This window comes from Malaclemys terrapin, chromosome 6 (genome assembly GCF_027887155.1).
Source record: "Malaclemys terrapin pileata isolate rMalTer1 chromosome 6, rMalTer1.hap1, whole genome shotgun sequence".
NCBI lineage: Eukaryota > Metazoa > Chordata > Testudines > Emydidae > Malaclemys > Malaclemys terrapin.
This window is the reverse complement of record NC_071510.1, coordinates 83086649-83104425: the sequence shown is the minus strand read 5'-3', so window position 1 is coordinate 83104425 and position 17777 is coordinate 83086649. Positions and strand designations below refer to the sequence as shown.

The 17777-nt window shown below is 42.5% G+C and overlaps 1 protein-coding gene across 1 annotated transcript in view; it reads left to right on the top strand.

Annotated features, from left to right (window-relative positions):
* The first annotated feature begins 12656 nt into the window (after positions 1-12656).
* ATG10 (autophagy related 10) overlaps positions 12657-17777 on the top strand; it is a 146140-nt gene continuing 141019 nt past the window's right edge. The window contains exon 1 of the mRNA XM_054032741.1: positions 12657-12821. Coding sequence (XP_053888716.1) covers positions 12657-12821 — 165 coding nt within the window. The remainder of the gene's footprint in view (positions 12822-17777) is intronic.

Here is a 17777-nt window from a genome sequence, read left to right as displayed (position 1 = left end):
AAAATACTATGATTTAGAAAGGCAATCCAAGAGCTAATGAATACTGGGATATATATATTTGTAGAATAGGTATCATAATATACTTGCCTTTTTATATACCTTTTGCTATTTTTCCAGGATCAGAAACCCAAGAAGTTTTTTTTTTTTTTTTTTAATTTAAGGGTATGTGGAACAGGTTATTAGATTTGGGCTGGAGTGATTAAATAGGTGAAAGTGGAAAGATGCAGTAAAGCCATCGTCTGTGGGGTTATAAACAGTTTCTCTGGAGACTTATATTGCTGCCTAGTGTATTACTGTATGGCCCTATGCAGTAAACTCGATTTGGCCTAGAAGAGTGGATTGACTTATTTGCCTGAATTTACTAGTGGCTCCTGTTGTTCTAGGTCAGTTATTAATGAGTGTGGTAGCCCTCCCCCCTCGGACACAAGACCACAGTTTGAGCTGCTTGCGGAGCCCTTCTCCTGTCTGTGGTACACAAGGGATTCTCTTAACAAACAAACAAACAAACAGACAGACAAAAGGGTCCTTTTCCCACTCCTTCCCCTGAGAGAGGAAAAATCAGAGTAAAAGGAAAAAAGCATACGTGATCAGTCTTCTAGGAAGCCTTTTGGTCACCCTTTGGGGGTTGGCTTAACTACAGGTATAGTGTCTTTAATCAGGGTTAGGATCTGTCTCCAGCCCCTAATTTGGGTCAATCCCTGCTTTATATCTAGTCCATGCAATTGCAGAGGTGGCAAGTTCTGCAACTGTCTTCCTCGTTGCTGATCTGCCTCTGAGGTACAGCAGTCTTCTCCCTCATCACTACCCCTTCTTGTGGGGGGCTTTCCCTTTTTAAGCTTCCTCTCTCCGAGCAGTCCAAGCCTTACAGGTGTGTCTGATTAATGCTGGCAGAGCCTAGAAGAGCTTATTAACCACCTCTCTACTAGAGTGAGGATGTGCCCCCACACAATGAGGAAGAGAGGATTAATGGAAACAAGAGATGTTTCTATACTAGTTTTTATCTTTCAATGAAACCTGCATAATGCTAGCTCAAAAAATGGTATTCCTACACAATGATTTACAAAAATGGGACATTTTCCTAACAGCTTTTCCAATCATAATTGGATGGGACTAAACTTATTTTTGATTACAGGACATTAACCTCTGTAGTGACACTAACTAATAAGATATATGTGCAATGGATTATCATGACTAACTCCACAGGTTCCTATTAATGCTATGAGCAGGTACCAGGCTCAGCAATTAAGCCAAAGATGTTTCAGGTCAAGCCAACACTGTCCTTTACATATAGGAGATCCAAGTCTGAAGAGTGAATTTAACCCTGGATTTCTTGGTAAGGGGACATTGTACTCTTGCATTACACTGGATTACTTGGAGACATGAGTGTTTAGCACCCCTCTCTAGTTCATGAATGGAAGAAGCTGCATCCAGTACTTCTTGGTCAAATGGAAGATCACTACCATATGGGGCAATTGAAGGGAAGAGAATAAAAGATTAAAAAAAGAAATGGACCCTTCAAGATCCTCCTTCCTGAAAACAAGCAGTTTAGGATCACCTTTAACTCATACGCCTCTACAGCTCAAGTGTTGTCCATCACTAATTTTCAGATTTGAGGAGGTACAAGAATCACAACCATGGATCAAACTTCTGAGCTCTGTAATGGGTTGAGCAACATCTCCCTCCCCTGACTGAATTTGAAAAAACTGAAGTTGGGGGTTGAATTCATGATCAAAATCTATTTTCACAAATGTAGGGTGTTTGAATTCAGACAGATACAGAAATGGGTCTGAGCTGTGAACAGATGGCCGGATCCTCAAGTAGTATAAGTCAGCATAGCAAGGAAGTGACTCAGGGCAGAATATTCAGATAAAGAATGGATGGAGCAAAGAAAGGACAATCACAATGAATCACAGAATAAAATGTTGTTTTAAAACTTTAATCGGAATATATATGACATCTGAATAGTTACAGAAAAAAATGAAGAGAAACAGCAAAAAGAATACAAATGTAACACTATGATGGATACTTGCATGCATGTGTGGGGAACACAGGGAAATCTTGCACTAATCGTAAAGGTGATGGGTCATTTGAAATAGGTGTTAAAAGTTGAAATAGCTACTTTTTGCATTGATATCTCCAATGGTAAAAACCTGTCCCTACTAAAGAAGAGTGGCACAACACCATCCCTGCAGTAGGATTCAAATTATTTTGCTGGAACAGTGTACAGAGGCTTGGAGTAATGGGAAGGAAAAAATCTACTCTGAAGTGCACGTTACTGCTGTTCCCAAACCACTAAAATTAAGTTTATCCTTCTGAATTAATATAGTTCTAGTAAATTGCAAAAATTATGTTTGTTTATCTGTATGGAGATCATCAATACCATGTGACATCTTGTTCTAAGTAAATTCTGAGCTCTCAAGGAAGAAAATGTACCTTGTTAAAAAGAAAGAACTTTCAACTTCTGGTAAGCTAGATGTTCCAGACCAACTATCAATAAGGCGAAACTATACACAACATGTGATTGTTTGCCAAAAAACAGGTAACTATTTGTCTTGCCCTCTGCAGATTATTTAAATAAAGTTATTTAAAACTTGTTGGGTTCTTAATGAAAGAAACTACATCTAATAATTTTACTAGGGATTTATATATAGTTGTGAGGATGGAAAGAAGATAACTTTTGATCTTATAAAAGCTATTTTATTTAAAAATTCCTGTTGCTGTATGCCTTGGCATTATAATGACTAATCTTTTCATTTTCTCTCTTCTTCAATGTTGCCATAAGGCTCAGTTCTGAAGTCTTTACCTAATCCCCACTCCGTCAAACATTCCATAGATAGAAGTCATCCAGCAATTGCTTGGCTAAGTGATGCAAAAGGAGGGAAATGAGAACAGTTGTAGTGTGTAAATACTCTGGCCTGATCTTGCCTCCATAATCAAAGACAATGGGAGTTTTGCATCATTTAGGATTGGGCCCCCAAAAGGAAGACAATAGTCATACAGAAAATAGTCATATAATGAGGTATAACTAGGAGTAATGGGATGAGATTAAGACAGGGAAAATGTAGGCTGAATATCATTAAAATCTTCCTGACAGTGTGCTCTATTATATTAGGGAATAATTTCATTGACTTCAGTGGGAGAATTGACTGAATAAAATCTGAGTAAAGACTGAAGAACCATGAGGCTTTATCGAAAACCCACTTATGTCAGTGGGAGTCTTCCCATTAACTTTGGATCAGGCCTATAGTGAGCAGTCTAGCTATGTCACTGAAAATGGTTTAGAAACTGAAATCCTGATAGGAAATTAATCAGAGCATAAACTATTCCCCATCATTTCTGCACACTGTGTAGGCAGGGGTGTTAGACAGACAGATATTGATAACACATATCAACAGTTGTTGGTGCTTTGTGCATGTTGTTGAACCCACAGGTTGTTTGTAGACAGCAGCTATTAAATGTACATTAATATTGACTCCATTGTGAACATAAGTTAAAGTGCCGTGAAAAAAAATACTCAGTTAAAAATGAAATTCCTTAACAGCTGACATGCTTTTGTATTCCACTAGGTAGTCTTTAGAATTTATTTCAGTACTTTACACTGCTGTTCAGCTTATTGCCATATGTTTCTATTATCAGCAATAAGCTGGCAGTTACTCCTGTGAAGGTTGCTGTTTCCCAGTGAAACTTCCATCAGCTTATTGCCCGAGTCATTGACAAGGTTGCCTGTAGTTCATCAATTTTTCACTCACTACTAGATGAGACTGTAGTCAAAGAGGAGTAGTAGTAGAGACCTATAGCATTCACATGAGAATAATTTAGCTACACTAAATAAAAGTAAGCTGCATTTGTTTAACTGAATTTATTAATACCTCAAATGTGTGTGGGATCAAACTGGCTCCAGAGTGAACTTTTGTTATTCATCCAACATCACAAACTCAGGCAGCTCCATCACTGGATGAATTGTGATGGATATGGAGCTGCTCTGTAATTTATGAATACTGAATGTTGACCAGGTTATTGAGATGTTTTCTGTATGATTATGTTAGTTTAACGCAACAAGAAACTGCCTGGAAAAAAAAAAGGCACAAAGGAAATAATGGCTCAAGATAAGCCACCTCTACACAAATACTGGAGAGTTGTTAAAGACAATGCCAAGATACTAGGTTTGACAATTTTACCTCCTCTCCAACTAACCAACAAAACTAGCTTGAACCAGGATAGGAAAGGGTCACAAACACAGGAGATCAAAAGAATGCTGGCAGTTTTAAAAAGGAACATTCTCTCAAGAAAGGATGGGAGTAGTTGTGCAGAGAGAGGAGCCAACCAGACACCGGACCTCACCGCGGTGTCTGAAGAAGTTAGGCCTCCCTCGTTTACCACCAGGGGATGGTAAAACAGACATAGGTGTAGACTGTTGTTTTAAAATGCTTTTTCTACAAATGCTTTGTTTCTACTATTAAAAAAACAATACTTTGGTTTTAACAAGAGTGTTTGATTACTGGATACCACAGGTTACAGATTCCCAAAGGGAAGAACCACAAGTGCCAGGACTTAGTCAGACCTGCTTGGATAAGAACAATTGATACAGAGGATACTGCAACCCAAGAGTGGGAGAACTGCAGAATTCCACCCTGAAATAGATATAGGGTTACACTTGGAAGGGTGCATTCAAGGAGGCCAGGAAGTGGACAACTAGCCCTGAGCTGTGAGGACCCAGCAATAATTAATTTGTGACAATGCAGCCAGCTTGTCAAATATCTGCGCCACTGGAATAATGGCCGGGAATGGCAGAGCTGATGGCATTTTCTTGACTCACCAATACCATCACATGATCTAAAGGTAACAGTAGTAAGTGGAAATCATCATTACTGAAAAAGACCTTTGTGTAATTCAGTTAAAAAGATGGGGAAAGTTCCTTACTTATCATTTTTCTTATTTGCAAAGACAGATGATCTTCAAGGCTCCTTTACCATAATGAAGTTTCACCACAATACCATGGAGAACCCTACACAGGAAATTAAAAAAATTGGAGGCTGCTCCTGAGACTAACTTGAAAGGTGGTGCTTGAAATGCTTGTTAAACATAATGTCCAGTTAGGAACAAACCATGAAAAATGTGAAAATGTTTTAAAATATTATAATTTATTAGCTTAAAACTCCCTGGAGTTATTGAAGCCCTACAGATATTTAGATCTGATACTGGCAAGAAGTGTGGGGACTTACTAGAGTTATTCCACTTCTAGTGAAAGCGTATTTTCTACCAGATGTTTGTGAAAACCAAGTGTATTTTGATTCTATTAAAACATCAGCTGTATGAGAATCTTTATCTTCTTAGAAGCCCCGCTCTTAAGCCCTTCCTCTTGATCAAATATTAAAAGGAGTTTTATTAACTAATTTAATTTTTCCTTTAGATAGAGACTAGGTTTGGATGCATCTCAGGGAAATTTCTAACACATTTTTTCAGGGAAAGGTTTTTATGTTCCTGGAAGTTTCTAGAGCAGCAAAAGCCTGGGTCTGAAGGTCTCTTTAAAATTAGCAAAAGAGCCTTGATTTTAAAGTAGAACCCAGTGAATTTCATGTAAAATATCAAAATAATGTTTTTAATGACACTGATAATTGCCATCTCTTATAAAAATAAAAGCAAACCAAATTCATTTGGAAGGATATTCATTTTGTACTCAGGAATAATTGAAACAATATTTTGAAATTTCCAGTGATGATCACATGCATAATTGCTGCTGTCATTGTTTTTCTGAGCTTTCAGTTTATGTCACCATGAGTAAGTGAACATTTACCAACAATTACCATACAGGGGCCTCTGAGATACCAGTTATTTAATATATTATGTGCAAGAGAATAGTGCTGTGACCCTGATACCATTAACTAATTATTCTCAACAAATGCTCATATTTCAATGGAGGAGGGTAGAATTTTCAAAAGCATCTATGTAACTGAAGAGTCAAAGTGTAGTAAAACTCAGTGGGCATCCCAAGAGAGATAGGTGCTACTAAAAATGGGCCTTAAGCTCCTAAGTGACTTGGGTATTTTTTGAAAATTTCACCAAAATACTTTCTTTGGTAGCTCACAGTTGTTTGATCTTTCATGGGTTTTTGATTAACAATGACATGCCTAGGGGTGAAATTCACCTCTGTTCACAGGGACAGCGCAAGTAATCTGTACTGCTTACAACTCACGTAAGCTTTATTTATGCTAGGGGTTAGCCAAAGGATCAGGGTAAAAGCCATACTGGATCAGACCCCAGGTCCTTCTTAACAGTGGCCAGCACCTTGTGTTGCAAAGAAAAATGCAAGAAACCCCACAATAAGCAGCTACGGGGTGATCTGCCCACCATGAAGATCTCATCCTAATCCAGGGGGTCTCAAACACGCGGCTCGGAGGCTGCATGCGGCCTATTTTCTGCAGCCCGCGAGCTCCTCGCAGCCCCCCCGCCCTCTCCCAGCATTTACTTAGAGCGGCTCTGGCCTGACGTGCACCAGGGGCAGGGCAGGCTCCCTGCCTGCCTGCCCGCCCCCCGCGCCGCTCTGGGAAGCTGACGGAACCTGGGGAAGGAGGGGCGCAGGGGTGTGTGTGACTGTTGCTTCAGGCACCGCCCCCAGCAGCTCCCATTGGCCACGAATGGGGAACCACGGCCAATGGGAGCTGCTGGGGGCGGTGCCTGAAGCAACAGCCACACACACCCCTGCGCCCCTCCTTCCCCAGGTTCCTTCCGCTTCCCGGAGTGGCGCGGGGGCAGGACAGGGCAGGCAGGCAGGCAGGCAGGCAGGGAACCTGCCCTGCCCCTGGTGCGCGTTGGGCCGGAGCCCACCCCCCAAACCCCTTCTGCAGCCGAACCCCCTGCGGCACCCCGACCCCCTGCCACACCCCGTTCCCTTCCTGCACCCCAACCCACTACCCTGAGCCCCCTGCTGCACCCCTCCTGCACCCTGACCTCCTGCTGCACCCCGCACCCCTCCTGCAACCCAACCCACTGCCCTGAGCCCCTTGCTGCACCCCTCCTGCACCCTGACCCCCTGCTGCACCCCTCCTGCACCCTGACCCCCTGCTGCACCCCGCACCCCTCCTGCAACCCAACCCACTGCCCTGAGCCCCCTGCTGCACCCCTCCTGCACCCTGACCCCCTGTCCTGATCCCCCTGCTGCACCCCAACCCCCTGCCCTGAGCCCCCTGCTGCACCCCGCACCCCGACCCCCTGCTGCACCCAGAACCCCTCCTGCACCCGAACCCACTACCCTGAGCCCCCTGCTGCACCCTGCACCCCGACCCCCTGCCCTGAACCCCCCGCTGCACCCCGCACCCCTCCTGTACCCCAACCCCCTGCCCTGAGCCCCCTGCCAACCCTGACCCCCTGCCGCACCCCTCACCCCTCCTGCACCCCACACCCCAACTCCCTGCCCTGAGCCCCCGCCACACCCCTGGGGGCAGGGAGGGGGCAGAGTTGGGGTGGGGATTTCAGGGAAGGGGTTGGAATGGAAGCAGGGAAGGAGTGGGAAGAGGCGGGGCAGGGGCAGGGCCTCATGGAAGGGGTGGAGTGGGGGCGGGGCCAAGGGCGGCGAGGGTGGGGGGAGGTGTCAGTAAATGCGGCCCTTGGGCCAATGTACTACTCCTCATGTGGCCCTCGTGATCATTTGAGTTTGAGTCCCCTGTCCTAATCCCTGCTAGCTACAGAATGATTTAAACCCTGAGGCATGAGGTTTTAAAACTCTTGAACACTCTTTGCTAACTTTAACTACTATAGTTTTGGGTATTCTTGTTATCCATGTAACGTCCAGTCTCTTGTTGAATCGTGTTAAATTCTTGACCTTAATAACCTCATGTGGCAATGAGTTCCATTATGGCAATGAGTATGTATTGTATGAAAAAGGTATTTCCTTTTATCTGTATTGACTTTCTCAACTTTTAGTTTAATCGACTGTCCCCTTGTTCTTGTATATGAGACAGTGAGAACATAAGTTCCCAATCTACTCCCAACAACAGCACCTAAGCATGAAATTATTTTGCATAGTGCAAATGCAGACTACAGAACACTGTAATGGGAGGCACTCACCTCTTGAGCACCTCCAATTGGTACATGTAATACTGTACTCCTTTTCCCATTCCTGGCACTCCTTTTAGGTTGTTAACCTAGCTTGGTGGGTCTTCAGTGGTTGGCCCTCTGGCCAAGTCACAAAGTCCAAATGAACCCCTTCCAGGATAGTAAAGAGTCAAACTGTCTATCTATCCTCACCAGGGTCTCCGGCTCCAGCTCTGGACCCTTTAAATAGAGCCCTTTGCTCAGACTTCTAAACAAGCTTTGTCCAGTTCTCAGGGCTTAAGGCACTTCACCAGTGGGAACCCAGATTTGCTTACCACTCTGGTTCCAACTCAGGGACCCAATAAACAGCAGCCACATACCGCTCACTTCAATGTGTTTCTAGTTCCCTGGGCCTCTTCCCATGGGTCCCCTTATCTTCACCCCTTACCTCAGATTCAAGTTCTCAGGTCCTCTTTCTCCCAGCTTAAGCAAGTGGAGCCAAAACCAAACTCTGGCTATCCTTTAAGCTCCTGTGGCCAGAGAGGAGAACCCTTCCTTGCCCTTCTGGACCCAGACAGGAACTGACCTGTTGTGGCCCTGCAGCTCCTATCATCTGAGCCTGCTGGGCTCTGATTGGCTGCTTCCATGAGGCCCCTCAAGGCTGGCCTGAAGGACCCACCTTTGCTGCTCCTTTCCTGGGGTGGTGTGAAAAGCAAATTCCCAAAATCAAACTTCTGAAGTGCCAGATAATTTTGCTGTCACACTAAGCCTTAGGATTGGGTCATTTCTTTTCATGTCCTTCAGGAGTTTTTAACTGTGATGTACCCAATTTTTCCTTGACTTACACTCCATGCAACCCTATGAAGCCAATGGAGTTCCATGTTGTTTAAGCAATGGCAAAATTTGATCTTCTAGAGATTAATGCTTGAACGCTGCTAGCATAAAAAAAGAGGATTGCAGTAAGACTCAAAAAGCCAATACATATGAATTACAACTAGAGTATTTGAAAGAAGAAGTCTCCAGATAGCTGGAATAATGGTGTTAGTCATTCTGAGATTGCAGATCATATAAAAGCAAAGACTGGCTGAGAGGACATCTACAGAGGTAGTGCAAATATTAAAAGCCATAGGCACTTCAGAGTCATGAAACTTAATAGGAAGGTAGTTAGGCTAATTGGAGATGAACGTTCAGGAACAGAAGTTAAATGCAGTTCTGGGGTACCATAGGTGAAAGAAATCCTGACCAACTGAAGTCAATGGGAGTTTTGCCATAGACTTCAAAGGGGTCAGGATTTCACCTCCTATAGCCTTCAAAAGCACAAGAGTTAGTTCTGATTTGTGTGGGTGGGTGTAGCTAATCAAAGTGATATATTTTTTGCTAGCAAAAATCAGGTATTAATTAGCAGTGAATGGTGGAGATGTGACATGTGCAGAAAATACATGAAAGAGTGGAGTAGACCAGTTTGGAAAGGACAGCAGAGCAGAGTACACAGAATGTAAGAACGTACTTGTTGGGTGGGATGCTGTCCTTGAGAGGGAACTAGGGAAGAAGTTTCAGAGTAGCAGCTGTGTTAGTCTGTATCAGCAAAAAGAACGAGGAGTACTTGTGGCACCTTAGAGACTAACACATTTATTTGGGCATAAGCTTTTGTGGGCTAAAACCCACTTCATCGGATGCATGCAGTGGAAAATACATTAGGAAGATATATATACACAGAGAACATGAAAAAATGGGTGTTGCCATACCTACTCTAACAACTAATCAATTAAGGTGGGCTATTATCAGCAGGAGAAAAAACTTTTGTAGTGATAATCAGGATGGCCCATTTCAAACTGTTGACAAGAAGGTGTCAGTAACAGTAGGGGGAAAATTAGCATGGGGAAATAGTTTTTACTTTGTGTAATGACCCATCCCCTCCCAGTCTTTATTCAGGCCTAATTTAATGGTGTCCAGTTTTCAAATTAATTCCAATTCTGCAGTTTCTCGTTGGAGTCTGTTTTTGAAGTTTTTTTGTTGGAGAATTGCGACTTTTAGGTCTGTAATTGAGTGACCAGGGAGGTTGAAGTGTTCTCCAACTGGTTTTTGAATGTTATAATTCTTGACGTCTGATTTGTGTCCATTTATTCTTTTGCATAGAGACTGTCCAGTTTGGCCAATGTACATGGCAGAGGGGTATTGCTGGCACATGATGGTATATATCACAATGTTCTCTGTGTTTTCATGTTCTCTGTGTATATATATCTTCCTACTGTATTTTCCACTGCATGCATCCGATGAAGTGGGTTTTAGCCCACAAAAGCTTATGCCCAAATAAATGTGTTAGTCTCTAAGGTGCCACAAGTACTCCTCGTTCTTTTTTCTAGGGAAGAAGTGAAATAGTTCAGCTTGCAGGGAGGCAGTACGGTTTACTGGAGAGCTCTGATTTTACTGAGGCTGTTGCAAAGCTATGCTTGCATCAACATTATCCATGATGTATTTATTTTATTTAATCACAGGCATTTCTATGCCATTCTTCACAGCGATGAGTGAGTAAATATTCTAGATACATAAATGCAAGGATCAATGCAAAAACACAACATGATAAAGTTGTATCGCAACATAGTGACATGTCAGGACAGTATGTCCCCACTGATGTGATGATGAAGTGAGAGACAAGGTGGCTGAGGTGATTTCTTTTGTTGGTGAGAGACAAACTTTCCAACAGAGGCTTTGTCTAGTGACACAGCTGTGCCGCTACAGCCATGCCACTAAAAGGCATACAGTGTAGCTGCTGTTTGTCAGAAAAGAGGTCTCCTGCCAACAAAAAACTTCCACCCCCAATGAATGGCACTGGTGCTTTTCGTTGGTAAAACTTTTCTCATGTTTTTTTAACACCCCCCTGAATGACAGAAGTTTTGCTGATGAAGTTCCATTGTAGACAAAGCCATACACAGGGCTCTTCTTCAGGTCTGAGAAATGTACTACGGGCTAGTCTACACTGGCAAGGTTAAAGCGCTGCTGCGGCAGCACTTTAACGTGGCTTGTGTAGTTGCAGCAGAGCACTGGGAGAGAGCTCTCCCAGCACTCTAAAAACCCCACCTCCACGAGGAGCGTAGCTACCAGTGCTGGGAGCGCTGCTCCCAGTCCTGGTGCATTGTCTACACTGGTGCTTTACAGTGCTGAAACTCAGTGGGGTGAGTGCGCTCAGTGGGGTGTTTTTCACCCCGAGTGAGAAAGTTGCAGCGCTATAAAGTGCCAGTGTAGACAAGCCCTCAGAGTGTCATAGCTAAATACAAAATGGAACAGATTGTTAAGCATCAATAGTTAACACATATTTTAAGGAACCATTCAAGGTGAAGTGGCCGATTAACACTCCTCCAGTCATAGAGCGGAAAGGGGGAGAAGCAGCTGGGAGTGGGGTGGGTTGTTAGTGGGTTATAGATTGTTGTAATAAGCCATAAATCCAGTGTCTCTATTCAGTCTATGATTTTTAGTGTCTAGTAAAGTTATGAATTTAAGCTCCCAGGCTCATCTTTTGAAAGTGGTGTGCAGGTTTCCTTTGAGGATGAGGACTGATACGTCAAGACATGGCAGTTAATGATTCCTGTCCAGTGCAACAAGAGGCCTGGCCTTGAGAGCGATGGGAAGAGTTAGATTGAAGATAGAGATGGAATGGATGGCCTGAGCCACAGAGAGCAGCATGAGGAGTGGGTTTGCCCCACCTGGAAAGAGCAGCCTGCAGAGAGCATGGCTGGGAATGGCAAGAAGTGGCCTGAGCTGTAGAGAGTAGCATGGAATGTCAGTAGCTCAGGCTGGGGTCAGAGAATGGCAATTGGAGAAGAGCCAATCCAAAAGCCTGGATCTGAGCATCCCCAAACTTTGGTGTAGTTTGGATCAGGATTTGGATGTGAACTTTGCAGCTTGGGCAGGCCAGTCGCTAAAAAACAAGCTGACTTTTTGGCAGCTTTCTTTGGATAATGATCTGCAGTGTGAATCAGCCCTTGCAAACAAATGCAATTTCTCCTGTGCCTGTCAGATTGTTGGAGGTGGAAAAAAAAGATACAAAATAATTTGAACAATTTCCTGCATGTGTCCCTGCCCCATTCCCTCCCACCCCATGCACAAATCCTGTAAACTCATATCAGCAAACGAAAGGCACGATCCAGGCTGCTGTTGCCTTTTGGATCAGATTGTGTGTGCTGAAGCAAAGCAATCTCTTGTTGCTAGCAGCCAGGCTGTCTGAGGAAGGTAGCAGTGCGCTCTCTCACTTTGTCTTGGCAGGGCACAGCCATCAGACGAAGTGGGAGGAAGAAACATTAACTCCAACAGCTGTTTCTTGACCCCGGCTGTCAGTCTGCCCGAGACTACATTTTTGGAGAGTCCCATTCGGAAACAAAGAGGGAGTTTTCGGGCGCGGAGAAGTTGGGTGACCCAAGGGGCCGCAGCCCAACGCAGCAGGGGAGGCGCTGCTCGCACTTCACACGCAGCCTGCCTGCCTTTGCTGTGCGCAGGCAGGATGGAGCAAAGTAACTTGAAAGCTCCCCACTCGGCTCCCTTGCCTGCAGCCTCCCCCCGCCCCCCAACGCGCACACACACATCCAGCGCCAGTGCTAAGAGCCGTAGCTAGACTACAGTAATTCCCCAGCATGGGCGGCTTGAAACTGCTCGGGCTGAATAGCATTTGCTGTTCCGTCCCCGGGGCCGCCTCCCGCCGTCCCTGCAAGAGCCGCTCTCTCGTTCTCCTGGAAGTTGTGCTGACACAGTCTCGCTGCCACAAGAAGTTTGTCAACATCAAACTTACCCTGTGCGCGGTACGTTCACCTTCCGCCAGCATTTTCTCTATTAAAACAGCAGCAACCACTCGCCATGCCCTGTCTCTTTCATGCACAGAGAAGGGGTGTGTGTGTGTGTGTGTGTGCATCAACTTGTTAGCAATGGCGCATTAGATTGTCCTCAGCAGCTCGGTCTGAGCAAGCTGAGGGGGGACAAGAAGAACCCATAGATTTACTTGCAGTTTTTGTCCAACAGTTTGATGTGGGGTTTTATATATATATATATATATATATATATATATATATATATATATATATATGCATGGAAAGTGGCAAGCAGCCTTTGCTTTTTAGAGTGGAACAGAGGTTACATGGAAACAGTGGCATGGCAAAGTCAGGGATGTTATTCATACACAGACATTTGCTTGCAAAGCATTTGCTCTCTCTGGCCACCTTTGAACAAAGAGAGAGGGGTCGAAAACAGCCTTTCCTGCTTCTTGAAAATGAACACAAATATTTGGGAGTGGAGATTATTATTATTTTTACTATGAACGAGCAGTTACTCTGCCACCTTGATTAGCTATGCAGTATAAAAACTTCCACTGAGTCACTGTCCTAATCTGATATAGGAACAGGTTTGCTGCAAATTGCTGCTACATAATTTTTAGGTTTTTTACTGGCTTGATGCTCTTGGAGTTCCCCCAAGGCTTTTTAAAAGGAAGATTTAACACTTTGCATTCCTAAGAATGATTGCTGTGCATGCCCAGTCCTGAGCTGTAGTGCAATCTACTTGAAAATAATGGGCCTGCTTTGCAAAGCCATGACCCTGGGCATGCATGAAGTCATGACATGAAGGGGTTAAGGAGGGAACAAAATGAAACATCCAATTGGTCCAAAACTATGACATTGTAAAACTATTAGCAACTGTTTTTTCTCCTCCCCCATTTAACTTTTTATTTAGTTATTTTTAATAGTAGTCATTTGTAACTACATAGAAAGTCTATATCTATAGCCATATATATATAGAGAGAGAGAATCTGTTCTGAAGATAAGTGTTTGATCCTGTGAGGTCCTGAGGATTCTGCTCCAATCTAAGAAAGCACTTAAAGCATATGTTTACCTTTGGAGAACTAAGTAGTCTCATTGACTGAGTGCTGAACACCTTCAGGAATGAGACCCTTAAAGAAGATTACAGAATTCTCTGCACAACACCCATATCACCCTTGATAGATTGGTGCCCCAAACATGCCATACTAAATTCTACTAACATTTAACAGAAATCTATCAGTGCCAAATTACAATGGTGCAACCCGCCCATCAGCCCTAAAAAAGGAGAAAGGAACTAGGAGGAAAAGCTGAATATTAAAATGAACATGTTTGTGTGTGTTGGGGAAGGAAGGCTGAGGAGGAGTATTTTGAGTAGGCTCAAAAGATGAGATTTCTATCAGTAACTTTCAGTAAATGTCAATTTTGGCATACATATAAAGGGATGACAAATATTTCCATTGATAAATTTACAGATAGATAAAATAAGAAAAATGCTGCTTGAGGACTTATTTGAGTTTGATTTAAGGATATTTATTTTGAATATTTTGACACATGCTGACAATTTGTGTTTTAACAGTTATGAAACTTTGAATCTCAACGTTGACTGTCTTTAAATAATTATTCTGACCCCCCCCATAATTACCCACAACTGAATATTTAAGTTGATAAAAATTGATATTACCCATCAAAATTATAAAAAATGAATTCTGGTAGGCCTACTTATGAGGGATGTCTGAGGGCAACCAGTTTATGAGACAAACATCTGTCAGGTATGGTCAATCCTGCCTCAGCATGGAGTGATGGACTTGATGACTTCTCAAGGTCCCTTCCAGCCCTGCATTTCTATCATTCTATAAGGACTGAGAGAGACAATCAGATTTACTTATTGTGCAGTAGACAGCAAGCCACTGTCCCTGACCAACTTTTAAAATGGAACTTTTTCATATGCTGTATGTACTAAACCAAACATAAACAAAAAATACCCAAACATACTAGATAAAGTTTATCAAGCAGTATTTGTCTTTCAGTAACAAAGGACAATTTCCCATTCTGTAGACTAAATGGGAATACTTTCCCCCTCTCCCACTTTATATAAAGAATGTTGTTGTTGTTGTGATTTGGAAGACACTATGTAATCTGTATACATAAGTTTTTCGCAGGCTGTTGAAAAGGAGATTGCTTGAGGGTTAGGAGCGTTTATATTTCTGGGAAGTATTTTTGTATTATATTATGTGTGTTTTACATTTATGGGATAGGTGCCCAGAGCATAGGTTGGGTTCGTATAGAAATTTTTATAAATTTAAAGACATAAATTTTAATTGATTGTAAATTTAATTGCTGTTAAGGTGCCTAGAACTCATGCATAAATATTTCTAAGTGACTGGTGTTGCCTAAAGAGGAATCAAAGAAATATACCTGCCTTTGCTGTGGAAGGAACATCTTATTGTCAAATACATTTCACCCTGGAAGTTTCTGGAAAATACCATTGTGGTGTTCAAGATGAACACACTAACCTATTTCCTTGAATCTCTTTCTTATTTAATACTGTTGAATTTTGTGGGTAAGATTTTTTGTATTAAAACTTTACCTGACATGCTATCTGAACAAGCCAAGTAACAGTTGTGGGGCACGTCTGGGATGGAGAAAGAGACGTGACAAAGTAAATTTTCAAAAGTGTATAGCCTAGTCATTTTGAGCAGTTTTTGTGTGATCCCAGCGCACATTATACGAGGATGAAAAAGTGCTTAATATTCAAGGCTGTAAAATTGTTGAATGAATCAGAAGAATAATCAATGTCTGTGCATATTTGGGTTGCATCTTTTCTCCAGTTTTAATTGCCCACTCCTTAAATGGAATTTCTTAAAATATGTGAACTCTCTAAACTCTGTGTTCATTTGGATTCAGTTATTTTGTGAGTTAAGTAACAAAACATTATTTTAAAAATGCCAACATTATATGTCTTTGTAAGCATAGAGCCAAACCAGCACATCTTCCACACATGGATGTAGGGATATTAAAGAAGGTACTAACAGTGATTCCCCCAAGTGACAGTGACCCCCTCATAATTTGTCCCCCACACTTTAAAATCCAACAGTTTCACCAAGTACAAAAATCTCTTGGGTCTTCTGTTAAAACTTGTAAGCTACTGTTTGTAGAAACCATTGATTGTATCTATCCTGTGAAATATACTTTATTACTATGTAAAACTTACAAACAAGTTAATTGACTTTGTTCTTGAAGTAATTGATACAATGTAAACAAACACTATAAGCTGTTAAGTGACTTTCACTTCATTGTAATAGCAAGGGCTCCTAGGACAGACCCCCACCCTCTGTGATTAAAGGGCCGGGAGTCTCAAATGAATTAGCACACACCCTGAAAGTGGTGGAGACAGTAAATTAAAATATGGTTAAGATATGGAATGTATGCTGATGAATGTTTGATATACATGAACGGTTAGGGAGGTGCCAGCCTAGAAAGGGAGTATCCATCGGCCAAAGAATGTGTCAAGTGGATGACCATACAACCCCCCCTATCCCCCCAGGGTAAACTGGGAGCCACCCCATCACCTGGAAGGATGAGAAACACAAACTTTGGACAGTTTGGAGCCACCAGGAATGTGCCTATAAGAATGGACTCTCAAGACTGATGACTTTGAGTCTCTGGTTCTGCTGCCAACTTCCAGGAGCATCAGGTGCACCTGACACAGACTCGGCTCCATCCTCATGACCAAGATACCTGGCCAGTAACTTGGCATGTGCAACTTCTAGGCAGGAACTATAACACCTATACAGAACTTAAATGAATGATTGTGTGAATGAATTTCTATATATATATGTGTGTGTGTGTGTATAAGGAATAAGTAGTGATAGGAATAAGTAGTCAAAACAACGTTGTTTACTTTTATCTTTTGCTTTACCATTATATTTACAATAAATGAGGCATCTTTGTCTTATCCCTCTTAATAAGATCCTGCTGGTATAACATGGAAACCCATTTGAGATTGACCTGACTTCCATGTACATAGGTTTATGGGAATAGGTCTGTAACTTGGATGTTTAGAATACACTGTAAAGTACATTTTTTTTTTTAAATCTTAGTTTGTTTCTTGGGATTTTGCCATCTCATTCAAAATAAGATATTTTTAAATAACATGTTAATTGCATATTTAAGAAGCCTTTTCAAATAGTGATTTTTATTTTATACCTTAAGCAAAATATGTGCATCAGATGGGTAATATCCACAGTTCCCAGAACTGACAGGAAATTCATACACTTTAATGGTATAGCACAAGCTAGTTTTATGACTGTTAAATCTGGGGGCTGTGATCTATTCCATATCTCTCACAGTATTTTTTTATTTTGTTTATCCAAACTGTAGCTGTAATATTTTCTCTTGTTTTTTACATATATGGGGTTTTATCAAAGTGTAATAATTTACATTTGTAAAAAGCGGTAGTATTAAGTTTGTGTGGAATAGCAGTAAATTTCAGTCTAAAATAGGCAGTACTCCTCCTGGAGTCCAGTCCTGCTCCCATTGATATCAATGGCAAAACTCACATTGACTTCAGTGGTGCAGCATTGGTCTTATAAAGAGCGAGAAGAATAAAACGGAAGGATCATAGAAATCAGGATCTTCCATGGTACAAAGGCCTTGGCTACACTGGTGCTGTACAGCGCTGCAACTTGCTGTGCTCAGGGGTGTGAAAACGCACCCCCCCGAGCACAGCGCTGTAAAGCACCAGTGTAATCAGCGCCTGCAGCACTGCACGCTCGCTCGCAGCGCTGCAAGCTATTCCCCTCGGAGAGGTTGAGTACTTGCAGCGCTGCGAGAGAGCTCTTGCAGCGCTGGCGGCACGACTACACTCGTGCTTCACAGCGCTGCTGCGAATCCCCAAGTGTAGCCAAGGCCAAAGAGACTAATAATGTAGATGTTTTTCTAAAATCT